This window comes from Cinclus cinclus, chromosome 1 (assembly GCF_963662255.1).
Source record: "Cinclus cinclus chromosome 1, bCinCin1.1, whole genome shotgun sequence".
Lineage (NCBI taxonomy): Eukaryota > Metazoa > Chordata > Aves > Passeriformes > Cinclidae > Cinclus > Cinclus cinclus.
Window position 1 is genome coordinate 147802151 of NC_085046.1, and position 13566 is coordinate 147815716.

Below are 13566 nucleotides of genomic sequence, written 5' to 3' on the forward strand. Positions count from 1 at the left end.
ACTGGATTTTAGGGTTGCTGTGTCCCCAGGAGAGAGGTTGCCCTGTAAACAATGCTTCAAATCTCCCAGCATGACCAGAGGGGCAAACACCTCTCCGCACTGGGTGCACTTTTCACAAAGAGTGAGATGGAAGGGGTGCCTGGAGGTCTCAGGTCTGATCTCCTGGTGAAGCTGGGCTCCCTGCACAGCAAGGGCCAGGTGCTCTGTGCCTTTTCCAATCAAAATCTGAACGTCTGCCAGCATAGAAATTCCAGGGTCTTTCTGGGTGACGTGTTTCAGAGCTCACTCATGCACACTGGGAAATATTTTGATGTGTAACCAAGACTCTGCCTTGCTGCATGCCCTGAGTGCTGGCTCTGAGGAGACCCAGCCTCTTGGGCACACACTGGATTTACTCATCCTCTTTCCTTCCTGCTGAGATACTATCCCTGCTTGGGTTTACACACCACAGCCATCTTCCAGTCACTTTTTTTTAGGGCTTTGTTCTCATCTGTGCCAAACAGCTTTAAGTTAACAGTACAACCTGGCTGTAAATTGTCAATCATCCTGTACTTTCAGAGCCAAAAAGAGAGAAAAAGCAAGTGAATTGTCAATTTCCACCTACTACCCAAATCATACAACTGTGTCACATGTTTTTCTTGCAATCCCTACCCAGCCCTGACATTCCTCCCTTTGTGTTAACCCCCACAGAGTCAAGAGGATGGGAAGTTATCTGTGAGAAGGGTCAAGTCTTCCCCTATTTCTACAAATTATTAGTCTACAGAGGAATTCCCAGAGTAACAGATAATGGAACTGTATGAAATTTTAAGAATTAGGAAAGAACTTTAAGTTCTCCATACAGCAGCTTCGATATAGCAGCATAATTATATTCAAACAGTCTCTCTTTTTAACCATCAGCAAAAACATGATACCATGAAAATAAAACATGACACAAAGCACAACTTTGAAACAAAATCTGCAGTAAAACCGAAGAATTCAACAATGAGTTACAAGAATTCCCACTGTGGATTGTAAGAGTACAAAACCTAAGTGCAACTCAAAGCTTGTACTGACTAATGCAAAACATATCCTGAGCAGTCATGAAATCCAGAAGTCACAACATTTGTGACCCAATCTGGTCACAAATATCAAATGTGCCTGCACATTATCTCAGTGATGTTTCAAAACTTAGATATCCCTCTCACTCTGGGCTGGTGAAATGGTGATACAGACACAGTAATATAATGTATTACTGCAGAATAAACTAAGGTGTGAATTTAGACTGCTCAGCAAGGTGTGTGCCCACACTCATTCCAAGATAAACACAAAATTAGTTTATATCCTGGTCTACAAAGGGCAAAGGAATTTCTGTCTAAGATGCTGCATTTACTGCAGGCTCTGCAACTGCCCTGTGACAGCAGAGACTGTGCAACTACTGTGCTACATATCATGAAAATAACTTCCAACAGCACTCACCTGATGCTTCATTTATTTAAGATACAGCTCTACCCCAGAAGCCCACATCATGGTTGTTTAGATAATCACTCTAAATTCTTTCTACCTCCTTCCCCAATGATTGTAGCTAAAATTATAAACAAATTGCTAGTAAAATGTGGAGTTTTTCTTGGGAGAGAAAGGAGGTGATTCATATTTCCAGTTATTTGAATTTATTGCCTAATCTCATTGTCTCTACCAGATAAGGCCCAGTTTTCCCCAAGACCAGCAACAACCTGGCTGTCTGAAGATAAAAACTCAAAACACTGTGCCTCGTATTTTCCACAGAACCAAAACAGTGCAACAGAAGATTAAGCGACAAGAAGTATTTCTGAAGAAAGGAAATGACCTCTCAGAAGTCCAACCCTACCTGAGTTGTGCTTTAAGTTCAGTAAACCTGGGTCTCCTGCTGGGGTCGTAGGCCCAGCACTTGGTCATAAGGCTGTAGAGGGTGGGAGGGCAGTTTGGAGGCATTGGGAGCCGCTCACCGTTCTCGATCCGCCCAATCACATCATTGTTCTTCACTCCCTGGAAGGGCTTTACCCCGTGCATGAGGATCTCCCACATACACACACCTGAGGAACACACACAAAAACACATTTTCTTCACTGTGAGCGAACAATGAGACCTGTCGAAAGAGAAAGAGGCCCCAGTTTTGTACTAATAATGCATTTTTTTCCAATATATGTAACCAGGGAAGTGGTTTGGACTTACCTGCAGCAGAGGAGTGACTGCAGCAGGATCACACACACAGCACCAGCCTCACCTACTGATGAGGAAGTGTGACCCACAGCTGGCTCAGAGTCTTTTACCTGCCCTAAACCAGTGCTTGCTCATATTCAAATTTCCTCTCTTATGAGGCAGAATGTGTTTGCTTTTCCCTCTGACTCCTTCTAACTGGCTTGTTTCGACATGTAGAGTGCATTTTCACTTTGAGGGTTTTTAGCACTGGCATTGATCCACATTTTTTGTGCTGAAAATGTGTAATAAACCAGTTTCTATTGAAACTGCATTAGAAGAACATGGTCCGTCACTTTATAATTGGCCAAAATGTTCCTTTTTTCTAACTCTGACAGTACTAGAATTTTCTTCAAACTATAATAAACTCTTCACTTAAAAACATTCAAATTTTAAATTGTAAAGAAGGTGAACTCTTACTTGTCCTGCTCTTATTTCAAGTCTCATCACTTTTCTTCCCTAACACAGCTTGTGTTCTGTCTGTACATGCAAGCAGTCAGCACCGGTTTGAGCACAGGACATCAGATTAATGTAAAATGTTGTATATTTGGGGAAAAAGATAGAGACTTCAAGATATGTCCATTTACCCTTATATTTAACAGGTTTCTGGTTGTATTTTGTAGGAGGTCAGGAGCTATAACAGACAAGGCAAGTGAAAATCTAGCATTATGGATCTGGAAATTGTGTATCTCATAGGATGATCTTCACATTAAGCAAGGAAATGTGTATCAACATAAAGAAAATGTCCAAGTATAATAGAGAAACAGAAAATGACAGTGGCATAACACAAAAAAAAAAAACCAAACAAAAACCCAATAAACAAAAATAATCCCTGTCGTAACTATCAGCTAATTTCCTTGCACCTTCATTTCTGTCAGCTTCTTACTAGAAGTGAAGAGGCCCATGAAACTTCAGATTTATTGAGCAGGAAAAGGAAGCAAAAATACAGAGGTGGCAAACATGCTGGAAGAAACTAGATTTTCAGAACGCACAGTAAAAACTGTGACAAATATTTGGAAATCATTCATTTATAGCAGCCAAAATGAAACACTGGACTTGTCCAAGAGGACACAAAGAACCCTCTCTTTTTTTTTTTTGTTTTCACTTACCAAACATCCACACATCGCTAGCTGAGGTAAACCGTCGGAAATTGATTGACTCTGGAGCCATCCATTTGATGGGTAATTTTCCTTTGGAAGCTACAGGGAAGGCAAGAAAGGGCACGCTGTTATCCCCATGACAGAGCTCAAAAACAGATTCTGTTCCCAGTGAAATAATTCACACACAAAACCAATCTCCAGGGAAGTACTTCAAATATCGATACATAAGGCTGTTTGGCTTTACCAGAAAGGGAGAAATGAACCAACAAAACCCAAAATAATAATAGTAATCCCTCAAACCTCCCTTAAAGACCCCCAATAACAAACCCCAAAACACACCAAGAAATGATCACATCAAAATTATTTCCCCTCTTAGCAATTAAGAAGATAAAATGTAGCTCACCAAAGTCAGACAAATGAAATGAGAAAACACAACAGAGTGTAAGGGGACAGATAATGGATGATTTAAAATATATGAAAACAGAAAGATGAGATTTATGTACTCATGGTTTAATAACATACACCAGCTTTGGAGTGCTACTGTTTGGTACCCAACACACAATCTTTATTTTCCCACTGCATTTCCCATCTATCAGGCACTGCAGGACATCTCTCAGCTGCTACAGACACCAAAGCTCAGTATTCCATCCAAAATGGGGCAAAAAGCAGGCTTCAAAGACAGTTTTGTACTGAATCTCCCCAGTCCAATGGCATCTGAACTATGCAGCATACAGTGACAACATAAATTCAGCATTCATCTGCACCTACATGTGAATTTGCTACTTTTTGTACCTTAAGTCACACCCTGTGCTCCTCCTTAAGCACACATATTTATTGCGATTATTAAACTATTGAATAACTTGCCTTTTTATACAAATGCACCAGCTAGAACAAGGAAATCTGGTTAATTCTTCAATAATATGAGAATCAGACATGTTCTCACTGGCCTGCAAGAGGGATCCACCTCACCTTTGTAGTAAGTACTGTCTTCCATGTATCGTGATAAACCAAAGTCACCCAATTTCACACAGTCAGTGGTAGATACCAGCACATTTCTAGCAGCAATATCCCTGCCAAACAGAAGAAGCAGTATTTCTAGTAAGTTTAAAACATAAAGTGGTGAAGTATCATCACCTGATGAAAATTTACCACCTGCCCTGAAAAGGTAAGGAACTGGTTTAAGATCACAGTCCTGTATGAGGTTTCCTTGTAAGGAGCTCAAGTTCTCATTGCAGAGAACAAGATCCTTTTCTCCCCTGTTTTTATTTATGATGTTTTAATATAAATATCTATGTGTCTATGCAGTGCTATTACTTTACAAGCAAGTGTTTGCATATACATTATCACAACACATATATAGAATTAGACAGTCAGTATTTAAACTCAAGTGAATTGCTTAAGTTGAAAATTAATTGTACTAGGCAACTGGAATTCTGTGAACTCTTAGTTGCACACAATAAAGAACAGTCTTTTCTCCCTGGAAACTCAAGTTCACATTCAAGGGAATAGAATTCAAAGTACACCATGAGGGAAGTTTAGGTTCATTTTCTGGTTAAGCAAGTACTTGTATTTTATAAATATTTTATTTCCCCTCATCTTTCTTTAAGAAGCCATCTGCCCTTGTTTTACTTTTCTATATTTGAATGATTACAGTTGACTCACAGCTTGAAAAAATACTGTAACCACAAAGCAACAACAGAAAATGATTCCAATTGAAATCTGGCAACAGCTCCAAGTCAATCCAGGAGTGAACCAGCAGGTGTCACCCTTGAAAAGGGTGTAATTTTAGTAGAACCCTCTGCAAAAATGACACTCCCTAGAATTTTAAGCAGTGACATATAAAAAATAGACAGGTACAGATAAATATGTATGAAACCATACCTATGTACAAATCTTTTGCTCTCTAAGTAGGCAAGAGCTGTGCTAAGCTGGTAAGCATAGAGTATCAGAGAAGCCAGGTCCAAGCTGTACTTCCTTACTTGCAGAAACGACCTCAGCTTTTTGCACCATGGAGGAAAAAAGAGAAAGAAATTAGAACAAGAAAATAACAAAGCTGAAAAAGGCATACTTCAAATTGTGAAGTTTACATGAGTATCAATGGGCATGACTTGCTTACCCTAAAAGCTGGATGAGGAAAAGAAAACCACTTCTCATGAAGAATTGTGACTCTGCACTAGAATTCAAGCAGTTTTTCTACATGAAAACTGTTAAACTAAAAAAATAACTGTAATTTTGTGCATTCCTTTCAGTCTCCTTTCAAAATGCATCTGCTGTTGCTGTTGCAGACTGAAGCACTCTTGGACTTTTTGGTTTTTTTCTGCCCTTGAGCTCAGCCTCCATTTATGGCCTAAATCACTTCAGAACTGAACAGGACGGCCAACTCAAAAACAGATTGATCAGTATTGCTTTAGAAGCATTAATTTTAGTAATCAATTTTAACCTACATGTGCTAAAACAACTATATTTAACTCAGAGTGGCCAATATCAGTGCAGAATATTTGTCAGCTCTATTCCCAGTATAAGGTAGGCAGGACCTACTGGAAGGTGGCACTAGAGTGTCCTTATACATCAAAACAAGGCTTTGAAAAGTGACTTGGGCACTGGAAAGGAAATCTATTGACAGAAAATTACTTCTCCACTACAGGTTTTTCTCTCCATCCCTCCTATTTTTTTTTCTGGAAAATGTACTGCAGTTTGATAATTACAATAGCAATCATATAATGTTGTATGAAATATCACTGCAGCTCACTTTTTCAGAAATGCAGCTCAAAGAAAACTGATCGATTATAAAAAGTGAGATCTGGTTTTCTTTAAAGCATTCATCCAGAAAACATAATAATGAGGGGAGTCATCTTATCTAGGGCCTCTGCTGCAGATATTCTACAGGGGAAAAAAAAAACCAAACAACATAAATTCAGTGTTTCAAGGGAAAATGCAGCATTACTCAGGAAGAATAGAAGATGTACAGTTTCACTTGTGGAAGGTATGTCTGCAAATGCTGTTTAACTGATTAGCACATTATCATCATCTTGACAGAGGTCATGCTCTCACTCTGGAACTGCAATTGAATGCTCTGAAAACTCTGACTAAATCACTCTGGAATGAGGTGATGCAGCTCCCCCGGTGGAGGAGAAGGTCAGAAGCTGCCACTCCTGTTTCTGAGTCCGTAATTCTGCAAAGGAGGATGATATCATGTTGATAGCATGTGTTAGTATTGTGAAGTATTTTTCAGCCTGTTCTGTGAGCTAAAAGAGAGGAGAGCAGAGCTGCACAAGGATTTCTCATACCTCTCCAAGTGTACAGAGCTCCATGATTATCCAGACTGGGTTTTCTGTAATAACCCCAATGAGCTTCACAATGTGAGGGTGATCAAACTGACGCATTGTTACTAAAAGGAAATCAAAAAATTCAGTGTGTTACATAAAACCTTTCTTAAAACAAAAAGAAAGCTGTTGGTTAAGCATTTAGCTCATGAGCAGAGAAGATAATCACAGGACTTCCAGGAACTGTTGCAAGCAGTAATGTCTGGTCATTCCACGTGCGGAGGGCAGGTGGAAATACTGACTGCTTGAGCTGTGCTGTTCTCCACTCACAAAAATGCAAATTGCCGTGGAAGGTGCCAGGCAGGTCAGGCTCTGTCTCTCAGCTCTGTATCTAGTTATGAACATAACCTAAAATAATAAAATAACCTGTCAAACCAGTGCACAACCAGTTTATCTGTGCCTTTCTACTGGAAGAGGAGGTAAAAACGGTCTGTATAATTCAATTACTGGAAGAAACATGTTTGCCAGATTATGACATAGACAAAAATCTTATTTAATCATTACATCATTTTATTTTCCATGGAGTTAATTTCAGTCCTGGCAGTGTAGTCACAGTTTGTTTTATGCAGTATGACATATGAATCACAGAATGGTTTGGGTTGGAAGGGACCATCAAGACCAACCAGCTCCAATTCCCCTGCCCTGGGCAGGGACACCTTCCAGCTTGCTGGCCCCAAGCCCCATCCATCCTGGTCTTCAGCACCTCCAGGGATGGGGCAGCCACAGATTCTCTGGGCAACCTGTGCCAAGGCCTCACCATTCTCATCAAAGAATTTATCCTAAAATCTAATTTAACCTGCTCTCTTTCAGGTAAATCCATCACCCCTGGTCCTATCCCTGCCTTCCCTGGCAAAGTCCCTCCCCATAGTTGCTCTGGGCATCCTTTAGGCACTAGAAGGTGCTCCAAGGTCTCCCCAAAGCCTTCCCTTCTGCAAGTCAAACAACCTCAGCTCTCCCAGCCTGGCTCCAGAGCAGAGCTGCTCCAGCCCTTGGAGCATCTCCATCCCTGTGGCCTCCTCTGGTCTCACTCCAACAGCACCAGGTCCTTCCTGTGCTGGGGATCCCAGACCTGGGTGCAGCTCTGCAGGTGGGGTCTCACCACAGAGGAGAGAATCTCTCCCAGCACAGGGATGGCAAGAATACCTTTATGTATCCTTGACAAACATCCTTCACTTGAGCCTCCAGTAGCATCTCATCTACACCTGCAGTTTGTAGTGTCAGCAGAAATACACAGGAATTCCCAAACTGCAAAGTCTGCTTCAGTCTGCCTCAAGTTAGGCAAGAATAAAACTCAGTTTCTTCTGCTTTACACTAATCACAAGCTAAAATCAGGAGGTGTTTCTGGATTTCTGCTCTGATGGGCTCTGAATTCTACTTCTGAACATGGATACACATCAACCCCCCAAAAATCCTTGGACAACTGTGTTTCTAAGACCAAAAGTTGTAACAGTTTAATAACATATCTTCCTGAAAAGAAACTTTATGGGCAAACTTAAGATAATATATTCTTTAAAAGATTAATGTTATGAATAATACAGGGGAAAATGTAATAAAGCAAACATCTCTATCACTGACATAGCTTAAAGCATTAATAAAAGGGAATAAATAACATGGTGAAATGTCATACAGGCAATAACAGCTACTAAACCTTTTCAGTGTTGAAAACTCCACCATAGGCAAACCTCGAAATATCTTCATATTTGTAATATTAAAATATTAGGAATTAAATGCATTAATTCAGTGAAGTAAGCAACTGTTCTGAGTGAATTTGCAATCTAAACACAAGACAAAGGCAACAGATGGGAATTAGAATGAAAAAGAGAAAGAAGAAATGGCAAAACTATTAAATCAAAATTGAAAAGTACTATTTATGTGTCGATTACAGCAGCATTTCCTAATCTGTCAAACTTGAAGCATAATAAGGAGCATTCAGTGAGCAATTATTTTCTACATTGCCAGGAGACAGCAGCCTACCTTGTGACTGCTGAGTCTGTAAGCAATGGTATTTACTGTTCTAACAGACAGAAATTCATTGGGAAAAATTACAGTAATTTACAAAAATCTGACATTCAAAAATAAGAATCCATTAGCTATTAACACAGGTCTTCTGAACAAGTTGAAAACATTCCTTGAATAAAGGAACAGTGAATAAAATATACTGTAGCATCTGACCACAAACAATTACTTTATTGATAAAATACAGTACTTTTACAACATTCAGAGGTATTCAACAGCATGGGATAATAGGCAATAATTAAGACCTAAGTGGCATATCTTAATTTGCTTGCAAAACCTAACAATAGAGGAATCAGTAACTTTAATATTCTTTAAAAACTTTCTGCTCCTATTCACCCCAACAAAAAGCCTTCCTCCACACATGAAATATGTTAATGGGAGAATGCAACATTTGTGAGCCATTATCTAGAAAAATGGCCCATTCTAGCACAGATTTCAATTCTGAATTCTCAAAGCGGATGTCTCCTAGACACAACACTTCTAGCAAGGACAACTACCTGACCTTCCAAAGCAATAAACTGGAGAAAATGCTGTGGCTTTTAATTCATTTAAGGAAAAAAAAAAAGGAAATAGAGGATCAGATGTAATGTTCCAAAAGTGGTTCTAAAGCCCTACATGAGTCAGATGTCACCACTCAATTTGGAAAATCAAAGAGCCCACATCCAATCATTCACATGGGCAATGCAAGGATGTAAAGCAGTCCCCTGGCACATGCTGTAGGAGCAGAAAACATCAGGCTATATATTAATAAAATATTTACATCAGTGTGAGAAGTTTCTGGCACAGGTAGCCACAGTCTTTGCAAGGAGCAGTTACAGAGGTGATCCCAAAAGAAGTTGCTTAATACTCACAGGCTTCTTGTAAGAATTTTTCTCTAACACTGTCTGAAGTGCAGTTTTTACATGTTTTGATTGCAACAGCCATAGCTGGATTTTCCTGAAAAACATTATTGAGAAATAGATGAAATACAACCAACCAAGAACAGCCCACCAAAAGCTAGGCCTTAAAATTCTGTCAAAACTACTCTGGAAAAAATACTATTAAATAAAATAACTTTTGTTGAGAAACTACGTGTTGAAAGCTTCAGTGTTAAAATACCATTATAATCAAGACACCTTCACCTTGCATACAACATTTATATCTAATGTGTCTTGGAAATATTGAAACCATGTTAAATTTTGGAAAAAAAAATGACAAAAGATTGTAAGTTTAACTGAATAATACTGTAAACTTTTTGTGTTATTGAGAACGGTAAACCCTTGACAATATTAATCAAAAATGGAGGGAAAAAAAAGAGGTATGTGCCTAAAAACAACACCTGGCTTATACAAGCAAGCAAACCAGAAAGCCAAATTAAAGACTTTTTGTGGTACTTTCAGAGGAAGGATTGGGTGTAATTGTGAACTCAGACCACAAAGGAAAGTAAACTAAAGATTTTCACACATTATCTTCACCAACAGTCAGATCAAGGCTTTAAAACCAGGTTCAACAGAACCACATGTATTTAAAATCAAATTTACTTTCCCATCTGATTTCTCATCCTCTGAATACCCAAAAATGAGAAGTTCTTGATGGATTGAGAGCAGCTAAGTGTTTTAAAACTAAGCTTCTACATTTGGTATGGGCTGTATGTCCTCCTTCCAGGTGGGAAACTGGGAACTGTCCATTGTTTAGTGGGCAGTTTACACATGAACCTTTCCTCAAAATGCTACAGCACTGATGAATACCCTCATCCAATTTTTAAGGCCAGTAGGACATGAATATTCAGAGTTATGTTCCATCTCTGCTCATGCTTGGTCTATTTTAAATCTATTTACAAAGAAAAATTACCAGAATTAGAACAGTATTTATATTTTACAGGCTGAAGTGTCTTATCTTCAAAGTTGCTCACAAAAGAGATCTTGAAGTTGACTTTGCAGGAAAATATTTATCTAATCATTTTCTCACATATCAAATGCCCACAAACTAAGTAAAAAAGCTGATGGTAAATCATTATTTTATTCCCTTATGAAACCAGGATTGAACAATCAGTTTGGGAATGAAACCTCTGGAGGCCTGCCAGACCCATCTCTCTCCCAGCGTTATACATCAAGTTTTTGAAATATCCCTTAACCAACAGGAGCATCAAAAGGAAGAACCTCAGTGTCTACAGCCAGCAAAGAGATTTTGAAGAATAAATGTTGGGAAAGGCCTGATATTGGGTTTTTGTTGATCTTTCGGTTTTGGATAAAGAGACAAACCAGTAAGAATGTATCAGACTGGACACATTTTCTGTACTGAGCAGGAAATGGTATTTTAAATTACTTTTGGGATTAATTCCACAGTTGTTCAGCCTTTACAGACAGTATTTCTGGGATTGCTTACAGCTGAGCAATAGGATCCTGTATCTATACACCCATTTTCCATTCAGTACCTTACACATGGAGCCTGGCAGTGATCCTTCAGGAATACCTGGGAGAGGCAGATGCTGCACCATCACTAGAATCAGGACTTTACAAGGGCAGTGAACAGGGATAAATGGAATTTTTGAGATTCAGCTTTGAGCTAGCAGAACAAAAGGCAAGGAACAGCCCCTATATTTTTACACTCAAGCTGAACACATAATAGGGTAAATAAATAATTTCCACGAGTGGTTTCTCCCCTCCTTACTAAATGTCAAATGTGCAAAATCACCAGAACTACCATGTTATTAGAACTAATCTTACATTGATTTTAAGATTTCTTCCCAGAGTGTAAGTTACACCAGAACATTAGAATTTAATGACATCACTGTTCTGTTTCACCTTCACATATCCCAGTGTCTTAGATTAACTAAATTATTGTTACTAAAATACATCCACAAGTGGTTGTTTAAAAATCTCAAAGAATGCCCGAGTAAAATCCATTTTCCAATTCACAAAAAAGAATGGAGACAGCCAACATTTTCAAAACAACAGTCCATAAGAAAATAATCTTTAATTAATTTTAAAGAGCTCTAGATTTATCCACCATGCCCCAAATGAGTGAACCATTACTCCTTGGTACTCCTGTTAACTAGGACAGAATTAAATAAAAAATAACAATCTCTCTCAATGAAAAGTATATCAGATGTGTTTTCTAAGTAAGGGTATCAGATATGACTTCAAACTTGTCTGAAACAGAACATGTAACCTTATTTACTTAAATATTGCACTGAAGATTATTTAACCCACCAAGCCCAGGACCCTAACCAGCTCTTTCTGAAGTTACAACCAGATTATTATCCACAAGAATTCTTGTATAATCTTTCAAAAGTTCCAACAATTTCTTCTAATAGGAAATATTTATTTTTATTATAAGCTTGAAATTTGGAAATTAACTGTTTTTTGCAGCTTTCTCTTGCTATTTGACGCAATGTTTTAACCTCTTTAAACTGAAATCTTAGTTTTTCTAGAAAAGCTCATAAGCCCCATCCTAAATTACACAAATCCTGCCACCCTCCTTGGTTTCACTGAGGTGACTCTTGTGCATTGGGATCTTGCTGGATCAGTGTCCAAGTATTTTGTACTTTATTTCAGGAAAACATAAGAACTTATTAGGGTTTGTTTTGAGAGAGACAGCGAGACTGTCACTGGACCAAAGTTTTATTTGCTCTGGAAGACTCAGAACAAGATCTCTAAGGAATACTCTTTATTTCTTTTGCCTAGAGAAGTTTTACTGTTAATTTTTGTTTCAGAAGTGAGGCTTACCGGGCTCATGTAAACTCCTTGGTGCACATCTCCAAACTGTCCTTCCCCAATGCAGCGCCCCAGCTCAATCCTCTCCCTTTGAATTTCATAATCTCTGGCTACAATATAATGCACTTGAAATATTAAGTTTCTGCTGAAGGGCAAGGAAATAATCCACAAGACACAAAACTCAAAGTAAGTCACTCAAATGTCTCACATATGAATAACTAATATTAACTTTTGCTGCACACCAACCTAAAGAGATGCTGCACACACACAGTGGAGACCTCTCAAACCTCTCAAAAGTTTGAACCAAAGCAACAGGAAAAGAACTATGAGATCTACATTGTTAAATTAACTACATTGCACTTATTTCAGCGCAATAAGCATAATTAAATCTTTTTTTAATTACAGCTGGTGAAAGACAAAGCACACAAACAGTTTAAGGCAACGCCAATGATGTTAAACACAGCCTCAGCACACACCCCTCTGGCTGTTTAAGAGGACTCCACCATGTGCTATTTTAGATTTTGGAACCATCAAAAAAGCCCAGAGAACTTTTAAAGAGGTAACTGCAAGGAAAAAACCACAAGAACAAGAGCATGGAAAATAAAGACAAAATGAAAGAGCAAAATTTTGAGTGCATTACACCTCTGCCAGCATGTAACTGAAGTAAAATTGAGATGTTTGGTGGCCTTATGCAATTTTGTTAATGTCACAGTTTAATAGGCTGAGAACATTACTGACAAAAATGGCTCAGCACTTCAGCAGAACATTTAATCAATTGCAATTGAATGATTTCATTTGCAATTTAATTTCTAGCAGACATGGAAAAATATTTCAGGAACAGCAGAAAAGCATGTACAGTATATGTTTTCACTTTTACTTGTATTATTCAGAGAAAAAATTATAACCAACCAGCTTAGAACTTCATAAACTTGACTCTGACATCACTAATACTACAGAAGCAATGTCATGTAGAGCTGGCTAACAAAGTGATAAATGCCTTTTTCATCTCTTTTTTTTTTTTTTAAGTTTTGCATTTTCCTCTTTAAAATCCCAAAGCTAACTGGTTTAACTATAAATAAATAATGTTTATTAAATGAAAGTGAACAGTAAGCTTAAAAATTCCACATCATTCCAAACTGCAAGCATACAGGGATGGGTAAAGGGTCTCCTGTTACCTTCATCTATTCCATAGCTTTCTGCAGTGCAATTAAGAGAAAAATC

The 13566-nt window shown here is 38.4% G+C and overlaps 1 protein-coding gene across 31 annotated transcripts in view; it reads right to left on the reverse strand.

Annotated features, from left to right (window-relative positions):
• Window positions 1–13566, reverse strand: part of PTK2 (protein tyrosine kinase 2) — a 132728-nt gene that overhangs the window by 27008 nt on the left and 92154 nt on the right. For 18 of the 31 annotated variants that reach the window (XM_062491990.1, XM_062491982.1, XM_062491965.1 and 15 more), the window contains 8 exons: window positions 13521–13541; window positions 12358–12455; window positions 9502–9586; window positions 6599–6699; window positions 5193–5308; window positions 4281–4381; window positions 3321–3410; window positions 1844–2048 (listed from right to left, as the gene is read on the reverse strand). In XM_062491990.1, coding sequence (XP_062347974.1) covers window positions 1844–2048; window positions 3321–3410; window positions 4281–4381; window positions 5193–5308; window positions 6599–6699; window positions 9502–9586; window positions 12358–12455; window positions 13521–13541 — 817 coding nt within the window. Of the gene's footprint in view, window positions 1–1843; window positions 2049–3320; window positions 3411–4244; window positions 4382–5192; window positions 5309–6598; window positions 6705–9501; window positions 9587–12357; window positions 12456–13520; window positions 13542–13566 lie in introns of those variants that run through there. The other 13 variants (XM_062491946.1, XM_062491974.1, XM_062491937.1 and 10 more) reach the window with 3 other exon arrangements.